The 21,081-nt window shown below is 42.9% G+C and overlaps 1 protein-coding gene across 4 annotated transcripts; it reads left to right on the top strand.

The window, feature by feature from the left end:
* The first annotated feature begins 5,999 nt into the window (after positions 1-5,999).
* Positions 6,000-9,471, top strand: LOC133797881 (ubiquitin carboxyl-terminal hydrolase 2-like). 4 transcript variants are annotated; one of them, XM_062235974.1, is made up of 6 exons: positions 6,000-6,070; positions 6,590-6,630; positions 7,811-7,857; positions 8,055-8,101; positions 8,217-8,319; positions 8,401-9,471. In XM_062235974.1, exons 2-6 carry the CDS (start codon positions 6,600-6,602, stop codon positions 9,175-9,177), a joined length of 1,005 nt encoding a protein of 334 aa, XP_062091958.1. In that variant the 5' UTR covers positions 6,000-6,070; positions 6,590-6,599; the 3' UTR covers positions 9,178-9,471. The 4 variants fall into 4 exon arrangements, with proteins under 4 accessions (XP_062091958.1, XP_062091957.1, XP_062091959.1 ...); XM_062235973.1 differs by having other exon boundaries at positions 6,587-6,630; XM_062235975.1 differs by lacking the exon at positions 6,000-6,070 and adding an exon at positions 6,133-6,414 and having other exon boundaries at positions 6,587-6,630.
* Positions 9,472-21,081: the final 11,610 nt, after the last annotated feature.

Here is a 21,081-nt window from a genome sequence, read left to right as displayed (position 1 = left end):
GGGTTATGTTGGTGACCAATCACCATGCACCTATCCTGATTAAACTTATGAAAGAATCTCTTATCAGTTAAGCCTTGGTGACCCTATCGTCACATGGCTAGAGGGAGCTGTACCCATCTTTTGTGACTTTGGCTACTGCCACCTATCTGTTATGGACTGATAGTCCTGGATGGTTATTATGATCATTGTTGATATTATGTCATGCTTTATTGTGTTTTCTTGCTGGGCCTTGGCTCATGAGTGCTATGTGGTGCAGGTAAAGGGAAAGAGAAGCTCACCCAACCCTGAGTGAAGAGCTTGGGCGATGTTGTGTACATATTGGGCCGCTTGACCACCACGGTCAGGGAGTTCTTAGAGGGACTAGGGGTTTACCCTATTTTTGCCGCTTAGGCCGGCGGGGATTGTAAATTTGAAACAATAGCGCCCCTTTTGTATTATGAACAACTTGTAAACGCTTTAAAGGCTCATGAGCAGTTTATTTACTTAATGAAATGTATCATTTCCTTTTATTGGTTTTTCACCTTAACCCGATAATAACACTTAGATCACGTTTTTAACCAAAGAACTCGGGTAGCGGGTCAAATTTCCGGTTCACTGTTCACCGTAACTGTTTTGGGGTAACCAGGGCATTACAGCTAGGCTTATTTTGGTTGAGCTTCAAGAAGAAGATTCGAGGTTTTCGGGGGAGATGGGAGCTCGGTGACTTGGCCTGGGTTGGATGGCCTTGATGCGGAAGGGATCACCTCAGATTTCTTGGTGAGTTTGGAGGGGTGACCTCCCTTTTGGGATGCTCGGTGGCGCTTGTTGGCTCTTGAGGTGACGAGCTTGTTGAGGAGGTTGTCCAGATCCGAGTCCATATTGGTTGGAAAAAGAGAAGATAAAACATTAATATTAGATTAGGTTACTATAAGTAATGAGATTCCAAGTAGAAAGAAACCTAACTGGAAAATTCTATCGAGCTTGAGCTCGGGGACCAGAAAATCCCCCTGACTCCTGATGAATTGAAGGGGGTTCCCTTTATATAAGTAGGGGAAGTCATTGGTCCCATATTGGATAGCTACCCCATCCCATACTTCATTTAGACTATACATAGTCTTGTATTTCCCTAACCAACTATTGAACCAATGGACTTTAAGGTCTACCCCCGATCAGACCATGAAATTATTTCTAGGGTCATTAAAAAGAACCAATACATTGGGTTCCCATCGAAGAAGAGTGGGAGACCACATGGATAGGTCCAACACTAATTTACCTCCATCCGTCGAGCTCGTCGAAGCCTCGTTGTGGGCTTCAATGCCCAAGCCTGGATGCTCAGGTAGGGAGAGAACAGAGACATGGGCTTGGAAGCACGAGGGCCTCCTCCTGGAAGGAAGTTTGGCGGTGGGGATTGGGGCTTTTTCCCATCTCGCATATTTGCAAATTTTCGAGTCGTCGGTGGACTTGTCTTCATCCAGGAGACCACAAGCTCATAGCTTATCTTCCTAGAGGAGGTAGGTGAGAGACCATCGACCGTAAGGGACCTTGAGATTCGCTTCCCTGTGATATTTCATGGCCTTGGTTGGTGCTGGTCAATGATAATTGGCTGCAGGTAGGAGTTGAGTGAGCATTTCGAGCTCAAAAAACCAAAGAAAAAGATAATAAAAAACGAGTATGGCAAGACACTTATGAATTCGTTGGAAGGAATAAAAGTGAGAGGGAGAAAGACCGTCCGTCCAGAAAAAGATGGTGTTGAAATTAGGAGGATGATTGGGTATATCCTCGAACAACCGCTTCTCCTTGGGATAGCTTGAAAGGTAGAAGAATCCATCTCTGTCGTGATCTCGGGAAGGGTTACTCTTAAGACAAAAGAGATAGAGGATCTCGGGCGCAGAGGGCCCCTCCCACTTCATCTCCTTATACAACGACCTCAGGGCGGTCAGAACCCTATATGAGTTGGTTTATAGTTGGAATGGGGTGATACCAACGTAGTCCGAGAAACTCCAGAAATAATCCCTTAAGGGCAATAAAGCCTCAACTCATATATGCTCGCAACTCCAGGCTGCGAGCTTAACCTTTCTATTGGGATTATTGTCACCAGGAGCGTAGCAACTTCTCTTGTTGGAGGTTGAAGACCGACACATCAACTTGCCAGATAACGTTAACCCATGGAAGGCCAGCAACTTGGAGATATGTCCGATGGAATTCATAGAGCTCTGATAATGCTCAACTTCAAAGAAATTTTCCTCCGATGTTGGGATAGAAAGGGCCTTGGAGATGGTCGGTAGGGTCGAAGCACTCTCCATGAGGCTAAATGCGAGCTCACATGGAGAGTAGGCTACGGTGACTCTAAGCTTAGGATCTAGTTGAATTGGGCGAATCTCAGGGTCTAGATCAGGGTATACCACAACTCGAAGTTTCTTTCTCTTCCTCTCTTCGACCTCTTCGATCTGACGTCGAAAATGGGCTCGTATATCTTCTTGTTCGCACTGTTCCTTATGCTCTCGGATTAACCGTTGATTTCGCATGAATGGTGATTCAGGGTGTGGAGATGATGGGTGGTAAGGGATGGCAAGCTCAAGCCCCCACCGATTCTCTGAAGACTGCGACATTTAACAAGAAAGAAAAAGGTGAGGGCCCATTATAAAAAAGAAGAGAAAGAGATTAAGATCTTGATAACTCGAGCTTGCAAGCTCGAGATAATGAGATCACCTTAATTTAGCCTGAAGCCTCAAAATGGAGAGACTAACCCAAATCCTGACACTGAACTGTTATAAAGCTCGGTGCATCGAGGGTAAACGCACATGAGAGTGGGGCGGTTATTGTCAGTTTAAGAGTATCCCGAATTTCTAGGAAAAGAGTGGGCAATTACCCAAAAAGGAGATACTATTGAGATGCATGCATTAAAACCCTAGTCCAAAGCCCTATTTCTTAAGCTACACGAAACATGTATCCTAATATCTCATAACCTAAAAATGTTCCATTTTTATTTGTTTTTACCAAAAATCTTTGCCTAAATCATGTTTTTGATCAGTACAAGTTTACACAATCAAAACTTACCTATTGCAAATGGGTTTTCAAGAATCTAGTAGAAACCAGAAAAATATTCTTACGTGCAGAGGAAATGTAAACAAAAAATTTTATGAGATAAAGATCAGGAAACTTACACAAAGATGATATTGGAAAAGTGGAAATTTTCGACTGAAGAAGGGGAAGCAGAAATGATCTCACTGAGTCAAAATTAGAAAGTTTGCATTGTTTCTTCAATTTGGAGAACATGCAAAGAAGAAAAACTCTAGTTCGTGTTTTCTCTAGTGTGTATTTTCTAAAAGTTAAAATGCAAGTGTGAAGAAAATGGGGAAGAAAGGGTAAATTTATATATGCCAAAGGGAATAGTAAGGGTCGGTTGAATTTGAGCCCTTGATTTGAGTTAAAAGGGGATCCAAATGATCACATTTGATTACAAAAATTGCCAGCAAAAAGGTAATAGGAAAGGATGTGCGTAGGTAGGAGAGTACTCAAGTACTCTCGGTGAGCAATCCCCCAGTGACGTGTGTCCACACTCGAGTGTGGTAGATAGGTGTGTTTTCCGAAAGTGAAGTTCAAAAGCTTCATTCTCAGAGGATTCGAACCAACACTTTTAAGGGGGCAAAATGTTACACCCAAATTTCGAAAATAAATAAATAGTCTAGAAATGTGGACTCGAAAAGAGTAAGCTCGAAAATAACAAGTGTTTGTTGTACACTTGTATAAATTGACATAATTCCAGATCTGCTTAGTTAATGGCACTCGAGCATGAGTTGCATTGTTCGAGTCCGATTGGCAGGCTCGAAGGCATCGACCTTCTCCGAGGAACGAGTTCAGTAAAATCGCTAGATGAGGAGGAGGTTATAACCGGAATGACGAGCTAGAAGTCTGGATCGGTCTCGAAAGCGTATCAGCCCAATAGTCGAGCTCAACGACGCATTTTGCACGTGGAAAGACTGTTAGGAAATCCCTATTCCTTAGGGATTTGTTGTTATCAGATATTAAATCCCCATTATCATGTGATATTATGTAATTAATGCATTATTTGTATTTATTTCAAATTTAAATATTTGATTGTAACTTCCCGAGATAATGGAAAGATATTCTTTCAACCAGGACTATAAATAGCATGGAGTATTTCATTTGTATTCACACACAAATTGTACTGGAGAATACTCTGCCAAATTGCTTTCTGAAAAAGCTTTGAGAGAAATAATATTGACTCGTGTACTAGGCAAATTTTAACTGTTGAACCACGTAAAAAGCTTGCGAATCCTTTTATTTTTTTCGAAATTATTGTTTAGTGATTTTCTTATCTAAGTTGACGAAAAACGACGTCAACAATAATCATACTATTTGTGTACACAAGACACTTGTATATAATGTATTTATAATGTTTGTTGTTATTTAATATGAATATATATTTATATAAGTTAAATTAAATAATAAAAATAAATAGCATGTTTTCTTTTTTAACATAAATGATAAATTTTTTAATAAAAATTAAGATTATGTATGACACAGTATTATAATAATAATATTTTATAACATTTGAATTTATAATAATATAATTATTAAATATCTAGTTTTGTATTATATATTATTATAATAATGATATTTAATAATATTTAAATTTAAATTTATATAATTGGTTTAAGAAGTATATTATGCTAAATATTTAGAATATTTCGTTAAAGTTAACAAAGAAAAATATTAAAACCAAGAAAAACCGTTGAATACACACATTATATATATACTAGATACAAACAACGTGTTTTATTTATAGAATTTATTAAATTTGTATCATTGTCATATAAATTTCAAATGAATACACAATATTATATATAAAAGAATAACATAAACAAATTAAATAAAAACATTGTTTATAATTTATATATGTAATATGATAACATTTTTAAATATAAATGATAATTTTTTTAACAAAAATTAAGAATATGTATTATATATTATTATTATTATTATATTTTATAATATTTACATTTATATTAATGTGTATTAAATATCTAGTATTGTATTAGTAAATATTATAATAATATTTGAATTCATATTAATATAATTAGTAAAAATTAGGAATATATATTATTATCATAAAAATATTTTATAACATTTAAATTTATATTAATATAATTATTAAATATTTATTCTTGTATTATTATAATAATAATATTTTATAATATTTGAATTTGAATTTATATTAATATAATTATTATATGTGTAGTTTTATATTAAATATTAATATAATAATAATATTTTATAATATTTGAATTTATATTAATTTAATTAATTAATATTTATTTTTGGCTAATTTTAAAAGTATATTTTATTAAATATTTAAAATATTTTTTTAAAATTAACGAAACAAACCATTAAAACTAATGATTTTTATTATCTACACATCTTTTATACGGAAAAGATACATATTTTAAAAAAAATATCTCATTTAAAACAAAATTTATTAATTATAATTTATATAATAAATAGATATCTATATAATTATGAATTACGAAATGCAAAATAAAAATACGCAATTAAATGTTATTATTTGCTTATATATCAAAATTATATATAATTTAAATTTAATTAAAATATAAAATTAAAAAATGTGTAAGGTTAAGATTTTATTTTTTATTTTGAAAATGATTGACATAATAAATATGAGATTGTAACGAGGTTATATGATTTTGAATAAAAAATTATAAAATTAAAGTGACGTTCGTTACAAGTTGATTATTATTAATTTAACTACAATACATGCATATTTCTGTTAAGGTGGAGCGGTTTTTTAGTGTGAAAATATTAAGTTTATTTATTTTATTTAAATCATTACTTTATTTCACAAATATTTAAAATTAAAACACATTGCTTTTTATGAAAAATATTTTTTTTATTTATTAAAAAAATAAAGTGTTCTGCTAGAGCCGCAGCTGCACACTAGGCGACAGAGACTGGGCGAAGCATAAAGGCGAAGAGGGGAGAGAGTAAATTCATACGAAGAAGGCAGAAGAAAGAGAGCAAGAAACCTTCTCTCTTCTCATCTCATTTTCTGGTGACTTCTCTCTCTCTTTCTCTTTCACCCTTTCAACACTGTCTTTTGCTCTTTAAAATGGTTAATACTACCACCACACCCATTACCCTCCACTTTCATACCTTGGATTTTTTCTGTCTTTTTTGCAGTCTTCTTAAACCCATTTAAATAAAAATTGGAACTTTACTGAAGAAAAAATAAATTAGGGAAGTGGGTTCTTAAAGCGGTGCAGTTGGAAATACTTTTTATGCAATCTCCATAATTTGGTTTTGGGATTATATTATAGTATATTTTGTTATCGATGGAGTTTTGGGTTAATTTGGCTCTCTGTTACTTTTATCTCACTCATTAATTTGTAATATTGGGTAATCTATTGATTTTTTTGGTTGCCAATGCTAAAATTTTCAATTATACATTGATTAAACATGAGTTTGTAGGTTGAGAATTTGTACTCAAATTTTCAAGCCTTATTTCTATATAGATATGTGTATTATGAAATTTGATTTGATTTTTGTCTTTTTTGTTGGTTTGTGATAGAAGATTCGACAGCATGTCTTGGTGCACGATTGAGTCTGACCCAGGTATGCTTATACCATTCCCTTTATATCCTCCAAGACTTTACGGCATACATTTCTTTAATGAATCGTGTTATGGTAGATAGACAAATAATTCCGTATGAATAACCCTTATTGGTCATTATTGTCTTCATTTCTAGTTTCTGCATATGTTTAAGAAAAATAGGGGTATTTTCTATGTTATATATTTTACTGTGTATGTTGGGCAAGTTGGGGTTGAAGATTTTGTTTTTTGGAAATAATAAGTTGAGCTAGTTGTTGGGTGGAGAGAGATGGATTTTGGGTATTACTAGATAACGAGTATTGTATCATTGTGACTTTTGTCCTCTGTTTAACTCTCCTTTAATTGGTCACTGCTAAATCTTACATTATTGTGCTATTTTAATCACATGGATGAATTTTAATACTTTTTTGGTCATTTTATATATGTGTTTTCGTTCTGCAAATTGTTGTACATACCCTTTGCCTGCAGACTTTTAGATGGGTTGGGGTTTTTGAGTAGCTATCTTATGTATTTTGTGTACCAGGAAGGCTTCTGTTTTAGCTTCTGTCTCTTGATGATTCTATACTTGTTGGAAAATAAATGTTAATGAGAGGCAGGTGGTATCACTAGTGATCTATGCTCATTTGTTGTTAATCATGTGAAACTTTTCCATCGACACCAACCAATGACAAAGTTAGTATTTTACTGACATCAAAATGGACCTACTAGTTGTGGGGTATTCTGGATATACATAGGAGCACAACTTTTTATCTTTCACAGGGTCTTAATTTTTATGCAGTTGAAGTCGCTTCTAAGTTAAATAGAAGACAAAACTAATATATCTTGGAGAAAACTGAAGAACATTTTTTTCTTATTTACAAATAAATTTTAGAATGTCTCGAGAGAGAAAGTATACTGGTTAAATTCTGATGGTGATGCTACATGCCATCTGAGATATGTGTTGCCGGTTAAATTCTAAAGTTGTACTCGGCCAACTATGTGGGTGGAGTGTATAATTTCTATTTCAATCCCCTGATAATGTTTCCCCGCTCCACTAAATTTGAGGTAGCAGCAGTTTTATAGTAGTTATATGCAATGGATATGAGTGATTCTGTATTTGTCTGTACACGAGTATTGTGAGTTGTAGGTTGTCCAAATGTGAGAAGAAGTACCTTTCTCTAATGATTTTGGTTTGTATTTCAGGGGTATTTACAGAACTTATCCAGCAGATGCAAGTGAAAGGCGTGCAAGTAAGTTTTAATCCAATAATATGACATTTAAATATAACATTATTACGCTCTAATCTTGCTTGCGGCTCATATACTTCTAAGTTTTTATAATATTTCACTTATAAATGCTAGTTTTGTGACAGTTTTCTCTTTAACGGTTGAATCTTTCTAGAGATCTTACTTTCTACCGTTATGATGATTTTGTATATTTTTGGCAGGTTGAGGAGTTATATTCATTGGACATTGATTCTCTGAACAACCTAAAGTGAGTTTGTATTGTTTTTATAATTTAAAATCCATATAGCCAATTGTTTGTGGTGGTCAATTGTTCAAAATTACAATTCTAATACAACTACTAATTAATTCTTTCTCATTTACAGGCCAGTATATGGTTTGATATTCCTATTCAAATGGCGTCCAGGTGAAAAGGATGAACGCCCTGTAATTAAGGATCCCAATCCTAACTTGTTCTTTGCTAGCCAGGTTAGTTTCATAAAACTTGTATGTGCTGCTCTGGAAGTCCATTCTGTAATCTTTATCTAATGTCTCTCCATCTTCTTTTAGGTTATTAATAATGCTTGTGCAACTCAAGCAATCTTGTCCATCTTGATGAACTGTCCAGATATTGACATTGGACCTGAACTAACCAAACTGAAAGATTTTTCGAAGAATTTTCCGCCCGAACTCAAAGGTTTGGCAATTAATAACAGTGAATCTATACGAACTGCCCATAATAGTTTTGCAAGACCTGAGCCTTTTGTTCCTGAGGAGCAGAAGGCTGCTGGCAAAGATGATGATGTATACCATTTCATAAGCTATCTGCCTGTTGATGGTGTTCTATACGAGCTTGATGGTTTAAAGGAGGGACCGATTAGTCTTGGACAGTGCCCTGTTGGGCAAGGTGACCAGGATTGGCTTCAGATGGTGCAACCAGTAATCCAGGAACGCATCGAGAAGTACGCCAAAAGTGAAATAAGATTTAACCTCATGGCTGTTATCAAGAACAGGAAAGAGATATACACAGCTGAACTCAAGGAGCTCCAGAAAAAGAGGGAGCGAATCTTGCAGCAAATAACTGCCTTGCAGTCAGACAGACCAGTCGACAATAGTAAATTTGAAGCACTAAACAAATCTCTTTCAGAAGTGAATTCTGGGATTGAGGGTGCCACAGAGAAGATTTTGATAGAGGAGGAAAAATTCAAGAAATGGAGAACTGAAAACATAAGAAGGAAACACAATTACATACCCTTTTTGTTTAACTTCCTCAAGCTTCTTGCTGAAAAGAAGCAATTGAAGCCCCTTATTGAGCAAGCAAAACAGAAGAAAGGGGGCACTCGGTGAATGTGGCGGTATGTTTAACTGTGAAAAAGGGAATTTTGGTTTCCTTTTCAGTTAATGTACCGAATTGAAATGAGTTTAAGATAATAACTTTTTGATTGTTGAGAATAACTTGTGCTGTTTTTACCTTCATAGTATTTCATGCCCCCAGGTTTTGGATAATCCTACTATTGCTCTGTCTTAGGTAACTCCTCCCAACATGGAATAGAGACATGCTTTGAATTCGTTTTCTTTGTATGTACACTAAATTACTTGGGCTCTTCATATTGAATACATTGATCTAAGGTATTAGCCTAACTTGGCTGGTGAATATGCAGAAAGAGGTGTGGTAAATATTTGATGTTGAAGCTGGCCTATATGATAGGAAGATATTTCTGCATTGAAATGGTTGGCCTAAGAAGAATAGTGCTTTTAAATGATTTATGCATAAGAAATTCCAAAACTAATTTTATGCTGAAAATGGTTTGATTTTCAACCATACTTTTTTGCTAATCATGGATTACTGGTAAAAGTCGTTGAATTTGGGAGCACAATATCTTGGATTCATTATTTCTTTTTTCTTCGTTTTAAAAAAATGAATTTCTTAAGATGTTAAACCAATACTTCTTTCTATGGTACTGTTCTAAAAAGAAAATTAAATGATTATCCTTGACAATTAAGACTATTCAAGTTGCCAATAAGTCTAAATTGTATCACTATTATTTGGAGATTGGTTCAAATATGTTTGTAAGAAATGAGTGTTCCTAATGTTATTCATTTTGATTTTTCCTTGCATAGAAAGAGATTTTGTCTATTCAAGAAGAAAAAATAATTATCACTCTAAGAAAAGATGAATATTTATTAAATTAAATTCTTTAGTTGGGGAGACATTTGACTATGGATGAAAAAAATAAATAGGGTTGAAACAAGGTATGCTATACTTACTTATGATCCTATTTCATTTATAAAAAAAGAAAATAAAGCTATATTCGTATATTATTTTATTATTCTATTATTTCAAGTGAGTTGGGTACAATTATAATTTTGGTGGATATTAGAGGTGTTCATAAAATCATACATACCGCACAAACTGCCTACATCGTACTGCAATTTACGGTTTAGAACCCTTCGCGGTATGGTTGTGGTTTGTATTTTTGCCGAATCGCGCGGTGTGATGCAGTTTTTGTACGCCCTGGTTTTCCCACGGGCTGATTAGTCCGAGAACTTCCCCAGGTCAGAGATTTTGTTTTCCAGGTCGTACCCACTTAGCTCGAGGTATCCCCCAAGAACTCGCCAATGCTGCCCAAGACTGGGGGAAGGAGTCCTTAAGGCCGAAGGTTGGGCCAATGAAGCAGCTCGTTGTGCGAGCTGCTGCTCGTGGATCTCTGACCCTTTGTAAAGTCAACACACGCAAGATAAACGTGCTTATATCTGACATCACGTGTCCGATATTTTCCTGACTTCCCGGGCACGCATCAGGAACGTGCGCATTCAAACACCCACGGCTGGGTTGGGCTGTGCGGCCCATTATCTCCTTACATACTGATTAGACCACACTTATGTGTCAGGTTTAGGAATTAATCATAAATGTTACAGAGTTGATATGACAAATGGTAAGGTCACGTGATGACCTCCCTACCAACTTCCAGGTGCCTTCTCCTATAAATATGGGGACCCTGAGAGTTGATAGGGGTTGGAAAAAATAGTCTCTGAAGAGCCATATACTTTGTAAACCAAATACCCAGAATACATCAATAATATTGACTAGTGGAGTAGAAGGATTTTAACCTTTGAACCACTTAAAAACGTGTCTTGAGTCACATAGTTCATTCTCTAAGATTTCATATCTGTGACGGTTCTACTTTCAGCACTAATCCATTTCTCTTCTTCTCTTAATTACCTGTTGGCGAAGAACCGCGTCAACAGTTTGGTGCTTTCGTTGAGAGCAAGTTCGATTAGTGCTACCACAAACATCCAACTATGGTGACCACTCGATCCAAGCATGGCAACGAAACAGAACAGCATGATGGGCAGGAGGCCCACCATGTTGTCATCCCTGATGAGCAAATTCCTGAAGTCCAGCAGAGGCCACGAAAGCAGCCGGCGGGCCAGGACGATACTGGTAGCTCAGCACCCCGGCCACCTAATCCGAACCCGTGTTATTATACTGCGGTGGAGATGGAGAATGCTCAACTGAGGAGCCAGTTAGCAACAGCCGATCGGCAAATCCAGGATTTTCTGGCCCGACTACCCCCTCTCACAACCAACGTTAACGTTGGAGAGAGGCAAGGTGAGGCTCCTAAGTCTCGCCGGAGTAATCAGTCCAGACATGGCCGTTCAGATAGGCCTCATGCAGCCAACTCCACCCCTTCATCACACCATCAAGAGGCAAACTTCAGGGAAATGCCTGGGGTCAGACAACAGGAATACAGCCGTTCGGTTAAGACGTCAACCCCTAGCTCTCAACCTTCCTCGAGGGCGCCCAGGAGAGCTTGAGGAAGCTCCCAAAGGAGATCCGGGGCGGGCCAGCAGCGCCAGCCCGTCCCAGAAGACCATCCTGCACCTCGTCCAGCTCGCCCTGTGCAGGACGAGCAAGCTGGCAGGGCCGAAAGGCCCCCGCCAAATTTGATCCGTACGGACGGAACTAGGATCGCCTCCCCAGTCAAGCATCCTCCTTCTCCAATCAGATACCCATCTCCTCAGCCCTTTCGGGACATCCCAGCCTACGAGAGTAGTAGGAGAGACCCGCCGTCGACTGGGCCTTCCTGGCGCAGCAGGGTGCCCGGGGAAGGATCAGATCGTAACCGCCAAAGACGCACTCCAAGCCTATCCAGCAGGAGCCACTGGACCGGTAGTCGCAGGAGTGATCTGTCGGGAGGAGACCTGCGTCAGCGACTGAGTTCGGCACAAAGTCACCAGACTACACAGGGAGGCGACCTCCGAGATCACCTCAACTCTCATAGAGACGATCGAACCGAAGATGGTAGGCAGGCCCGCTCGGCGGGGGTCCGATCTGAAGTACGTAACGGAGGGAATGTCCCAAATAACCTATCTCAAGATAGGAGGGGCAACAACCCACCTAATGTGTACAATGGGTCCGGAGCTGTGGAACAGCCCCGGAATAATCCAGGATCTCAGGACAAAACCCTCGAGCGCCTAACTCAGATGGAGGAGCTGATGAGAAAGATCCTAACAGAAAAAGAAAAAGACGAGTATGATTCGGGCGACGAAATGGAACTCTTCGCCCCCAATATAGTAGCGACGGCCTACCCATCTGGTTTTCGTATGCCCCATTTGTCAAAGTTCAACGGGGACGGGGACCCGTCGGATCATTTGGGGATGTTCAACACCCTAATGATGGCTCATAACATTGGCCCGGAGCTGCGTTGTTTGATCTTTCCTTCCACACTGATCGGACCTACCAGGCAGTGGTTCAAGCAAAGTAAAAGACAGTCAATCAGTTCCTGGAAGACTTTTTCAGCTGACTTCAAAAGGGCATTCCGCGCCTCCCAGGCCGCCCGAACCCAGGCAGACTCCCTAGCTAACGTGAGACAACAGCCCGGTGAAACGCTAAAAGCCTACTTGAGCAGATTCGCGAATGTCGCTGCTCGAGCTCGGAACGCTGACGATAGCTCTAAGCTCATGGCCATGAGAACCGGAATCCTGGTCGGAGGAGACCTGTGGAAAGATATTCAAAGGAAGGGAGTCGGTTCGGTTAATGAATTCCTTAACAGAGCCCAAGAATGGATAAACTTAGAAGAAGCTGAAGCTTCAGCTGCGGGGACCAGCCAGGTTCCCGAGAAGCCCGCTGGGGCAGGGACGGAGATCGCGGTGGCAATCCCCAGCGACGTGCAGAACAACCAGCCCGGCGGTGGCAAAAGAAAGGGAAACGTTGAAAACAGCGAGCAGGGTCAAAAGAAGAATAAGTCTGTGGATAAATTCAAGCCCGTGTTCACAACATATACCGAGCTCACCCAGTCCAGGGAAAATATTTTCCTGGCCAACGCTGCTCGGGTCCCCTGGAAGAGGCCGGAGCCATTGAAACACCACAAGGGAAAGATAGATACTTCTAAGTTCTGCCGTTTCCATAACGACATCGGCCACAATACCGACGATTGCAGGCATCTAAAAGATGAAATCGAGACTCTCATCCGAGCAGGCCCCTTGGCGCAATATTCGCGAAACAGGGTCCCAGCGGGTCAACCAACTCCAGAAGTCCCAGCCAATCAGCCCGGGCCTCGGGTAGATCAGGACGTCCCTCCTCCCGTGATCGAGGGAGAGATATCCACCATCTCTGGAGGGCCGCATATGGCTGGCACGAGCAGAGGCGCACAGAAGAGGTATGTGAATGAGTTAAAGGCTCATAACGGAGCGGAGTTCGTCCCGGAGCAACGTCAGTCCAAACAGCAACGGTTAGAGAAACAACAGATAACTTTCACGGAGGAAGACGCAGGCCATGTCCGATTCCATCATAACGATCCCTTGGTCGTAGCAGTCCAGCTCGCCAACCGGAAAGTAAGGAGAGTGTTGGTGGAAAATGGGAGCTCGGTGAACCTCCTATTCCGATCCACCTTAGAAAAGATGGGTCTGACTGTCGCCGAGCTAAAGGCAACCTCGATGATGCTATATGGATTTTCGAGAGAAGGATCAGCAGCGATAGGGACGATCGAGCTGGTGATCACCCTAGGAGAAGAGTCTCGGGCAGTCTCCAAGCTACTTGAGTTCGTGGTCATTGACTGCTCCACTGCCTACAACGCCATTTTGGGACGACCTGCGCTCATAGCTTTCGAAGCCATCACTTCCGTTCGACACCTCGCAATGAAGTTCCCTACTTCAACAGGAATCTGTACCATCAAGGGCGATCAGCTCGCTGCCAGGGAATGCTACAGCATTTCCATGAAGGGAAAGTCTAAACCCGGGCAGCTGGCAATGGCCATTCAGGGAAATGAGGAATCTCAGGGACCCTTGGCGGCTCCTGAGATTGAAAAACCTCAGAAGACCGAAGAAGAAAAGATCGCCTTGAGCGAGGACATTGACCCCCGAGTAGGCGAGGACAGATCCGAGCTCCAGGCTATTGAGGAGCTCGAGGAGGTGAACATTGACGAACAAAATCCGTCACGGACGGTTAAGCTTGGGAAGAACCTCTGCGACAAGAGAAAGGCGGAGCTGATTGCATTTCTGAAGAATAGCTTGGACGTATTCGCCTGGTCCCACGAGGACATGGTGGGGATTAGTCCGAGTGTCATCATGCACACACTCCACCTGGATAAAAGTGTTCCTGCCAAATCCCAAAAGCAGAGGCGTTTAGGAACGACCCGAGCCGAAGCCCTTGAAGAAGAAGTGGCCCGGCTCAAAAAGTGTGGCTTTATCCGCGAAGCCAAATTTCCAATTTGGGTCGCTAATCCCGTGCTGGTTCCAAAGCCCAACGGGAAGTGGCGAACCTGTATTGACTTCTCCGACCTGAATAAAGCCTGCCCCAAGGATTGCTTTCCATTACCAAGGATCGATCAGCTGGTGGATGCCACGGCGGGGCACGAGCTCATGTCCTTCATGGACGCGTACTCAGGCTACAATCAGATTGCGATGAACCCGGAGGACCAGGAGCATACCAGCTTCATGACCCCAACGAATGTCTATTTCTATAAAGTCATGCCATTTGGTCTGAAGAATGCCGGAGCTACCTATCAGAGGCTAGTAAACAGAATGTTCGCGGACCAGATCGGAAAGAACATGGAGGTGTATGTTGATGACATGCTTGTCAAATCAAAGACTGCCGACAACCATGTTCCCGACCTGGAAGAATGTTTTAAAATACTACGAGAATACGGCATGAGGCTCAATCCTCATAAATGCACGTTCGGTGTCGCATCAGGGAAATTCCTGGGGTTCATAGTCAATACCCGAGGAATCGAGGCAAACCCCGACAAAATCAGGTCACTGCTCGAGCTTCCTTCCCCCAGGTCGCGAAAAGACGTCCAAGGCCTCACAGGAAGAGTGGCAGCACTCAACCAGTTCATTTCTAAATCAACCGACAAGTGTTTGCCCTTCTACAACCTACTCCGGGGAAACAAGAAGTTTGAGTGGACAGTAGAATGCGAAAGCGCATTCCTCGACTTGAAGGCACATCTGGCTGAGCCGCCCGTGCTGTCCAAGCCCAGGGCAGGAGAACCTCTTTATTTATACATGGCCGTCACTGAGGATGCAGCAAGCGCCGTGCTAGTGCGAGAAGAGGACCAAGTTCAAAAGCCAGTCTACTACATCAGAAAGAGACTCCTCGGAGCAGAGTCGCGATACCCACTGATGGAAAAATTGGTGTTTTTCCTAATCACAGCCTCGCGAAAGCTCAGACCATATTTCCAGTCCCACTCGGTGCACGTCATGACCGATCAGCCTCTAAGGCAGGTGTTGCAAAAGCCTGAAGCATCGGGACGTTTGCTAAAGTGGGCGATCGAACTCAGTCAGTTCGAGATTTTCTATACTCCACGAACTTCCATAAAAAGTCAGGCCTTGGCCGACTTCATGGCGGAGTGCACGGGATTCCAGGAGAATCCATCAGAAGGCTTGCCTCAGGTCGCTTCCCCACATTTTTCATGGAAGATCTTCGTTGATGGTTCATCTAACGAGAACGGCTCTGGGGCCGGAATCATCCTGATATCCCCCGAGGGACATAGATTCCACTCGGCTCTAAGGTTCGGGTTCAAGGCGTCTAACAACGAGGCAGAGTACGAGGCTTTATTGGCTGGGCTGAGGGTAGCTAGTGAGCTAAAAGCAAGCTCCGTCCAGTGCTTCAGTGACTCCCAGCTCGTGGTGAACCAGATTCTGGGAGGGTATCAGGCGCGAGGACCCAAGATGGCTGCCTATTTGGCAAAAGTAAAAGCCGAGCTGGCCACATTCGGGCGAGGGTCGATCGAACAGATACCTCGGGAGCAGAACGCCAACGCAGATGCTCTCGCCAAACTCGCCACCTCGGGAGAGGCAGAAACCCTGGGGTTGGTGCCAATAGAATTTTTGGAAAATCCAAGTATAGAGGGAGATCGGGCAGAGATCAAGATGATTGATATTAGGCCGACCTGGATGACTCCCATTCTTGAGTATCTCGTCGAAGGCAGGTTACCCGAAGAGCGTAACGACGCACGACGAGTCCTTTATCAAGCTCCTAGATATACGCTAGTCGAAGGAGTGTTGTACCGACGTGGGCACTCCCTACCTCTCCTCCGGTGTGTTCTCCCAAGTGAAGCGAAGGCCATTCTGCAGGAAGTCCACGAAGGATTATGTGGAGACCACACTGGGGGGCAAAGCCTAGCCTTAAAGGTTCTCAGGCAAGGTTATTATTGGCCGACTTTGTCCAAAGACTCAATCTCGTACGTGAAAAGGTGCGACAAGTGTCAGCGATTCACTGTGGTTGCCCGAGCTCCTCCGGTCGAGCTAAAAATGATCTCGGCTCCGTGGCCATTTGCTGTTTGGGGAATAGATCTAGTGGGCGCCCTACCCACCGGGAAGGGCGGGGTCCGTTACGCCGTGGTAGCCATTGACTACTTCACTAAGTGGGCCGAAGCTGAGCCATTGGCGACAATAACATCGAAGAAAGTACTCGACTTTGTGGTGAAAAGCATCATCTGTCGATTTGGCCTTCCTAAGAAGATCGTCTCCGACAACGGCACCCAATTTGACAGCGATCTGTTCACCGAATTTTGTGAAAGGCACGGAATTGTGAAAATTTTCTCGTCCGTGGCCTATCCCCAGGCGAACGACCAGGTCGAGGCTGTGAACAAAACTATAAAGACAAGCCTCAAGAAGAGGCTAGACGAGGAAAAAGGGGTCTGGCCAGACCAGCTCCCCCAGGTCCTGTGGGCGTACCGGACCTCGCATCGAACTCCCACGGGTCAAACTCCTTTCTCCCTAGCCTTTGGGAGTGAAGCCGTCCTCCCCGTGGAGGTTAAAGTTCTGTCGCATAGAGTCCAATCCTACGACCAAGACCGGAACCACGAACTCCTATGCCATTCCCTAGACCTAGTTGATGAAAGGCGGGAGGATTCACAACTCCAACTCGCCCATTATCAGCAGAAGATCACTCGCTACTTCAACACCAAGGTCAAAAAACGCGCCTTCAGTGTTGGCGATTTGGTCCTAAGAAGAGTTTTCCTGGCCGGAAAAGATCCCAAAGATGGGGTTTTGGGACCAAACTGGGAAAGACCATACCAGGTTATCGAAATCATCGAGGAGGGAACTTATAAGTTAGCTCGACTTGATGGAGGGGCGATCCCGCGGACTTGGAATGCCATCCACTTAAAGAAATACTATCAATGATCCACTTGTAAGGCCTGGAAGGCCACTTTCTATGTATAAATAAGAATCAAATGTTTCTTTTTATTTGCAAGTGTGATTTTAGAGTAACCACGAAAGACCCTTTCCCAGTTACTTGGGGGGCATATGGTACCTGGATATAACCAGGTCTCCTTAACGACTTAGATGTTGACTCTTATCTATGAATAAGGGTTAACGCGAACTAAGTCCTATCCTGGTTTTAACCGGGTCATAAAACTTAGAAGTTAACTTAAATTTATTGATCGCGGTTCTTCCTAAAGAGCTCGGGATATGGATAAAAGTTAACACGAACTAAGTTTTCAAAATAAGTTCCTGGTTTTAACCGGGTCATAAAACTTAGAAGTTAACTTAAATTTATTGATCGTGGTTCTTCCTAAAGAGCTCGGGATATGGATAAAAGTTAACACGAACTAAGTTTTCAAAATAAGTTCCTGGTTTTAACCGGGTCATAAAACTTAGAAGTTAACTTAAATTTATTGATCGTGGTTCTTCCTAAAGAGCTCGGGATATGGATAAAAGTTAACACGAACTAAGTTTTCAAAATAAGTTCATGGTTTTAACCGGGTCATAAAACTTAGAAGTTAACTTAAATTTATTGATCGTGGTTCTTCTTAAAGAGCTCGATATATGGATAAAAGTTAACACGAACTAAGTTTTCAAAATAAGTTCCTGGTTTTAACCGGGTCATAAAACTTAGAAGTTAACTTAAATTTATTGATCATGGTTCTTCTTAAAGAGTTCGAGATATGGATAAAAGTTAACACGAACTAAGTTTTCAAAATAAGGTCCTGGTTTTAACCGGGTCATAAAACTTAAGAAGTTAACTTAAGTTTATTGGTCGTGGCTCTTTCTTAAAGAGCTCGGGATATAAATAACGGTTAGCATGAATTAAACTTATATAAAAAATATATATATATAAGTTAAGGTGACCAAGTAAATCGTCTCGAGATGAAAACACCTCATTAAAAGGTTACAAAGACAAAATAAAAATAATCACAAATGCATAAGGAGAAGTGCCCTAAGCCCCATCAGCTGGCCCTTTGGAGGTCGTGGTCTCGCCCTGCTCTGCCGCGCCAGAGGCTTCCCCAGTCTCCGAGGGCGGTACCTCTGTGTTTAGGCGGGCTTGGAGTTTCGGCAGCATGATAGCCCAGAGATCCGGTGGCATAAAAGAGAAGTCAACATCTAGGTTATGGGCCCAACAGTGATAGAACAGGTCCTGCATCGACTGCTCCGAGATGGCCCGCTCGGCTTCCAGGGCGGCCTCCAAGGCAGTCTGGGCCTCGGTCTTCGCTGCCTCGAGATCTGCTCGCGAAGTGGCAAGGGAGGTTTCAAGTTCTCGGTTCTTTGAGCGGCTCCTCTCTAGCTCGGCCTTTGCAGCCGCCAGCGCATCCTTCGCCGCCTGAGCTTCCTGAAGGGCGGCCTGGCGCTCAGCCTCCATCTCCTCGAGCTGAGCCTTGGTCCTGGCGATACCTCGATGAGCGACAGTAATGCCCTGCAAGAAAGGAAGGATAAGTTGGCTAAGTGGAAAAACAAGGCATTGTGTAAGTGTTACAGCTTTAAAAGAGTGGGGCAGATTACCGTTAAAGTCATGTCCAGCGAAAACTCTATGACTCGGACCGGGCTCGTTGCTTCGATAGCCCGGAGATCCTTCTCTTTGAGCTTGTAGAAGCGGCCGACGGCATAGCTCGCCGACTCATACACCGTCCCCCGGAATGCTTCGAGGATCTTTCCCAAATCATGGGAGTCGACCGGTATGCGTACGTCCGGGAGCCTGGGAGCCCCGACCTCCAGTACCACGTCCTGGGTGGATGGTGGAGATCGCTGGGGTGGCGGGGGCATGTGGCCTGCTCTAGGGTCGGGAAGGATCGCCCCCTCGACCTGGGATGGCGGGGTCTTTTCCTTCTCCTTAGCCGGGGATTTGGTGGAGGCCCCGGCCGCGCTCTTGGACTCTCGGAGCCTTTTCAGCCTTGGCCCTGCTGGGGGATTCCCGCCGAAGACTACACCCCGCAGATTACCCTTGGGCTGAGACATCTCTTCTGCCAAAGACAAAAACATGGTTATTACAAGTTAGCAAACATGCAGAGGTTAAAAGCAAAAAAGTATACGAATATTAAGGGAGCCCTACCCCCAGAGCTGGAAGAGCCTAGGACAATTATCTCACGAACTGGCGCGGATTCTAGGTCCGGTTCTGACTCGGGGCTTGACTCTTCTACATACTGTCTAAACCCCGGGGCATAGGCACCCCTCTGAAGTGATGACCATGTGCGTAAGTTGGTCCCATACTCCTCAAAAAGGATCGACCTAAAAGCTAGGGTGTTATCTACTACTATGGTACCCCTAGGCCAGCTCTCTTGGTGATCCAGCACGAGCCGGTCAACACAATGGAGCAGGAGTGTATTCAGGTCCGGGTCCCTCCCGTGACGATGGACGATCTGCCTAGGATTGAACCTAACCAGCCGGGGGTCTGCAGTGGCCCTATCTACATTCTTAAACAAATAAGGGTTACCTTGACCGGAAGGACCCGCGGCTGCTCCGGTTTGGATCCTCTCCTCATCCATCCCCTGAGCGACCTCCAAGGTCCTCTTTCTATTCCTCACGAGTGGAACTTCAGCTGTATCGTCCTCCTCTTCCGCGACCTCCTCCACGGTGATAGGTCTGTTTGCGCAAGCTGGGGGCGGCCGCCGGAGCCTCTTCAGGTTCAGAGTCTGATTTGGAAAAATCAGTTTGCAGAACACCATCGTCTCGTCCGTCACGAGCACGCGGTAGTCCTTTTCACTGGGGGGCAAGCCCGCCAGTGTTTCATATTGACCCCCGAGGGTCGCAGACTTCTCGGTCCTCGCGTAGATGGCTGCAAGATTGGGCTGGAGTCAGAATGGAATACGGGGGAGCTAAAATTAAACAAAACTTAAAAGGCGAGCTAGGGTCAGGGTTCACTTACGAGGAAGATTGAAGTAGTGGTGCTCACAGTTCCGGAACCCAGTTGACATGAAAAACTGGTCCTTGAAGTCACTTAGATGGCTTGGCAGCTCGATGACCGCCGCCGTATTTGGAAAACGGGTTAAATAGTAAAACCCGTCACCTCGCCCCCGCTGATCCAGGCTGGCTTTGAGGCAAAAGAAATATAAAATATCAGCAGGAGTAGGGACCTCCCACTCCTTCTTCTTGAACAAGTACCTCAACCCCGCCAACAGACGGTAGGAGTTGGGGGGGAGCTGAAATGGGGCCAGCCCCACGTAGTTCAGAAAGTCAGCGAAGTACTGGTCCAGGGGGAGGAAGGCCCCTGCCTTGAAGTGCTCACCGCTCCAGGCCGCGAACGATTCGTCTAGCGGCGTACAGCTCCGCTCGCCCTCCGCAGCAAGTCGGGCTATGACTGAAGCCTTCCCCAGTGGGATCTTGTGGGTGAGGAAAAGTTTATTGATCCTCGCCTGGTCGGTCACCTTTGAGACGATCCTCTCCGCCTCAAAGAATGCGTCGGGGGCCACCTCGACTTGTTTCTCCACGGCCGGCCCAAAGTGGGGGATCGGCTAGCTGGGCATCACCGCCTTTCCTTTCTCTTGCTGAGAGATCGAGCTTCCCACGTTCTTCTGAGGCAGATTCCTTTTT

The sequence above is a fragment of the Humulus lupulus genome, chromosome 8, assembly GCF_963169125.1.
Source record: "Humulus lupulus chromosome 8, drHumLupu1.1, whole genome shotgun sequence".
Lineage (NCBI taxonomy): Eukaryota > Viridiplantae > Streptophyta > Magnoliopsida > Rosales > Cannabaceae > Humulus > Humulus lupulus.
This window is presented reverse-complemented; position numbering and strand designations above follow the sequence as displayed.

Coding starts and splice junctions, on each gene's coding strand:
- LOC133797881 (XM_062235974.1), top strand. CDS start 6,600: ATGTCTTGGTGCACGATTGAGTCTGACCCAG. Junction 6,631..7,810: donor CACGATTGAGTCTGACCCAG/GTATGCTTATAC, acceptor TTTGTATTTCAG/GGGTATTTACAGAACTTATC. Junction 7,858..8,054: donor TGCAAGTGAAAGGCGTGCAA/GTAAGTTTTAAT, acceptor TATTTTTGGCAG/GTTGAGGAGTTATATTCATT.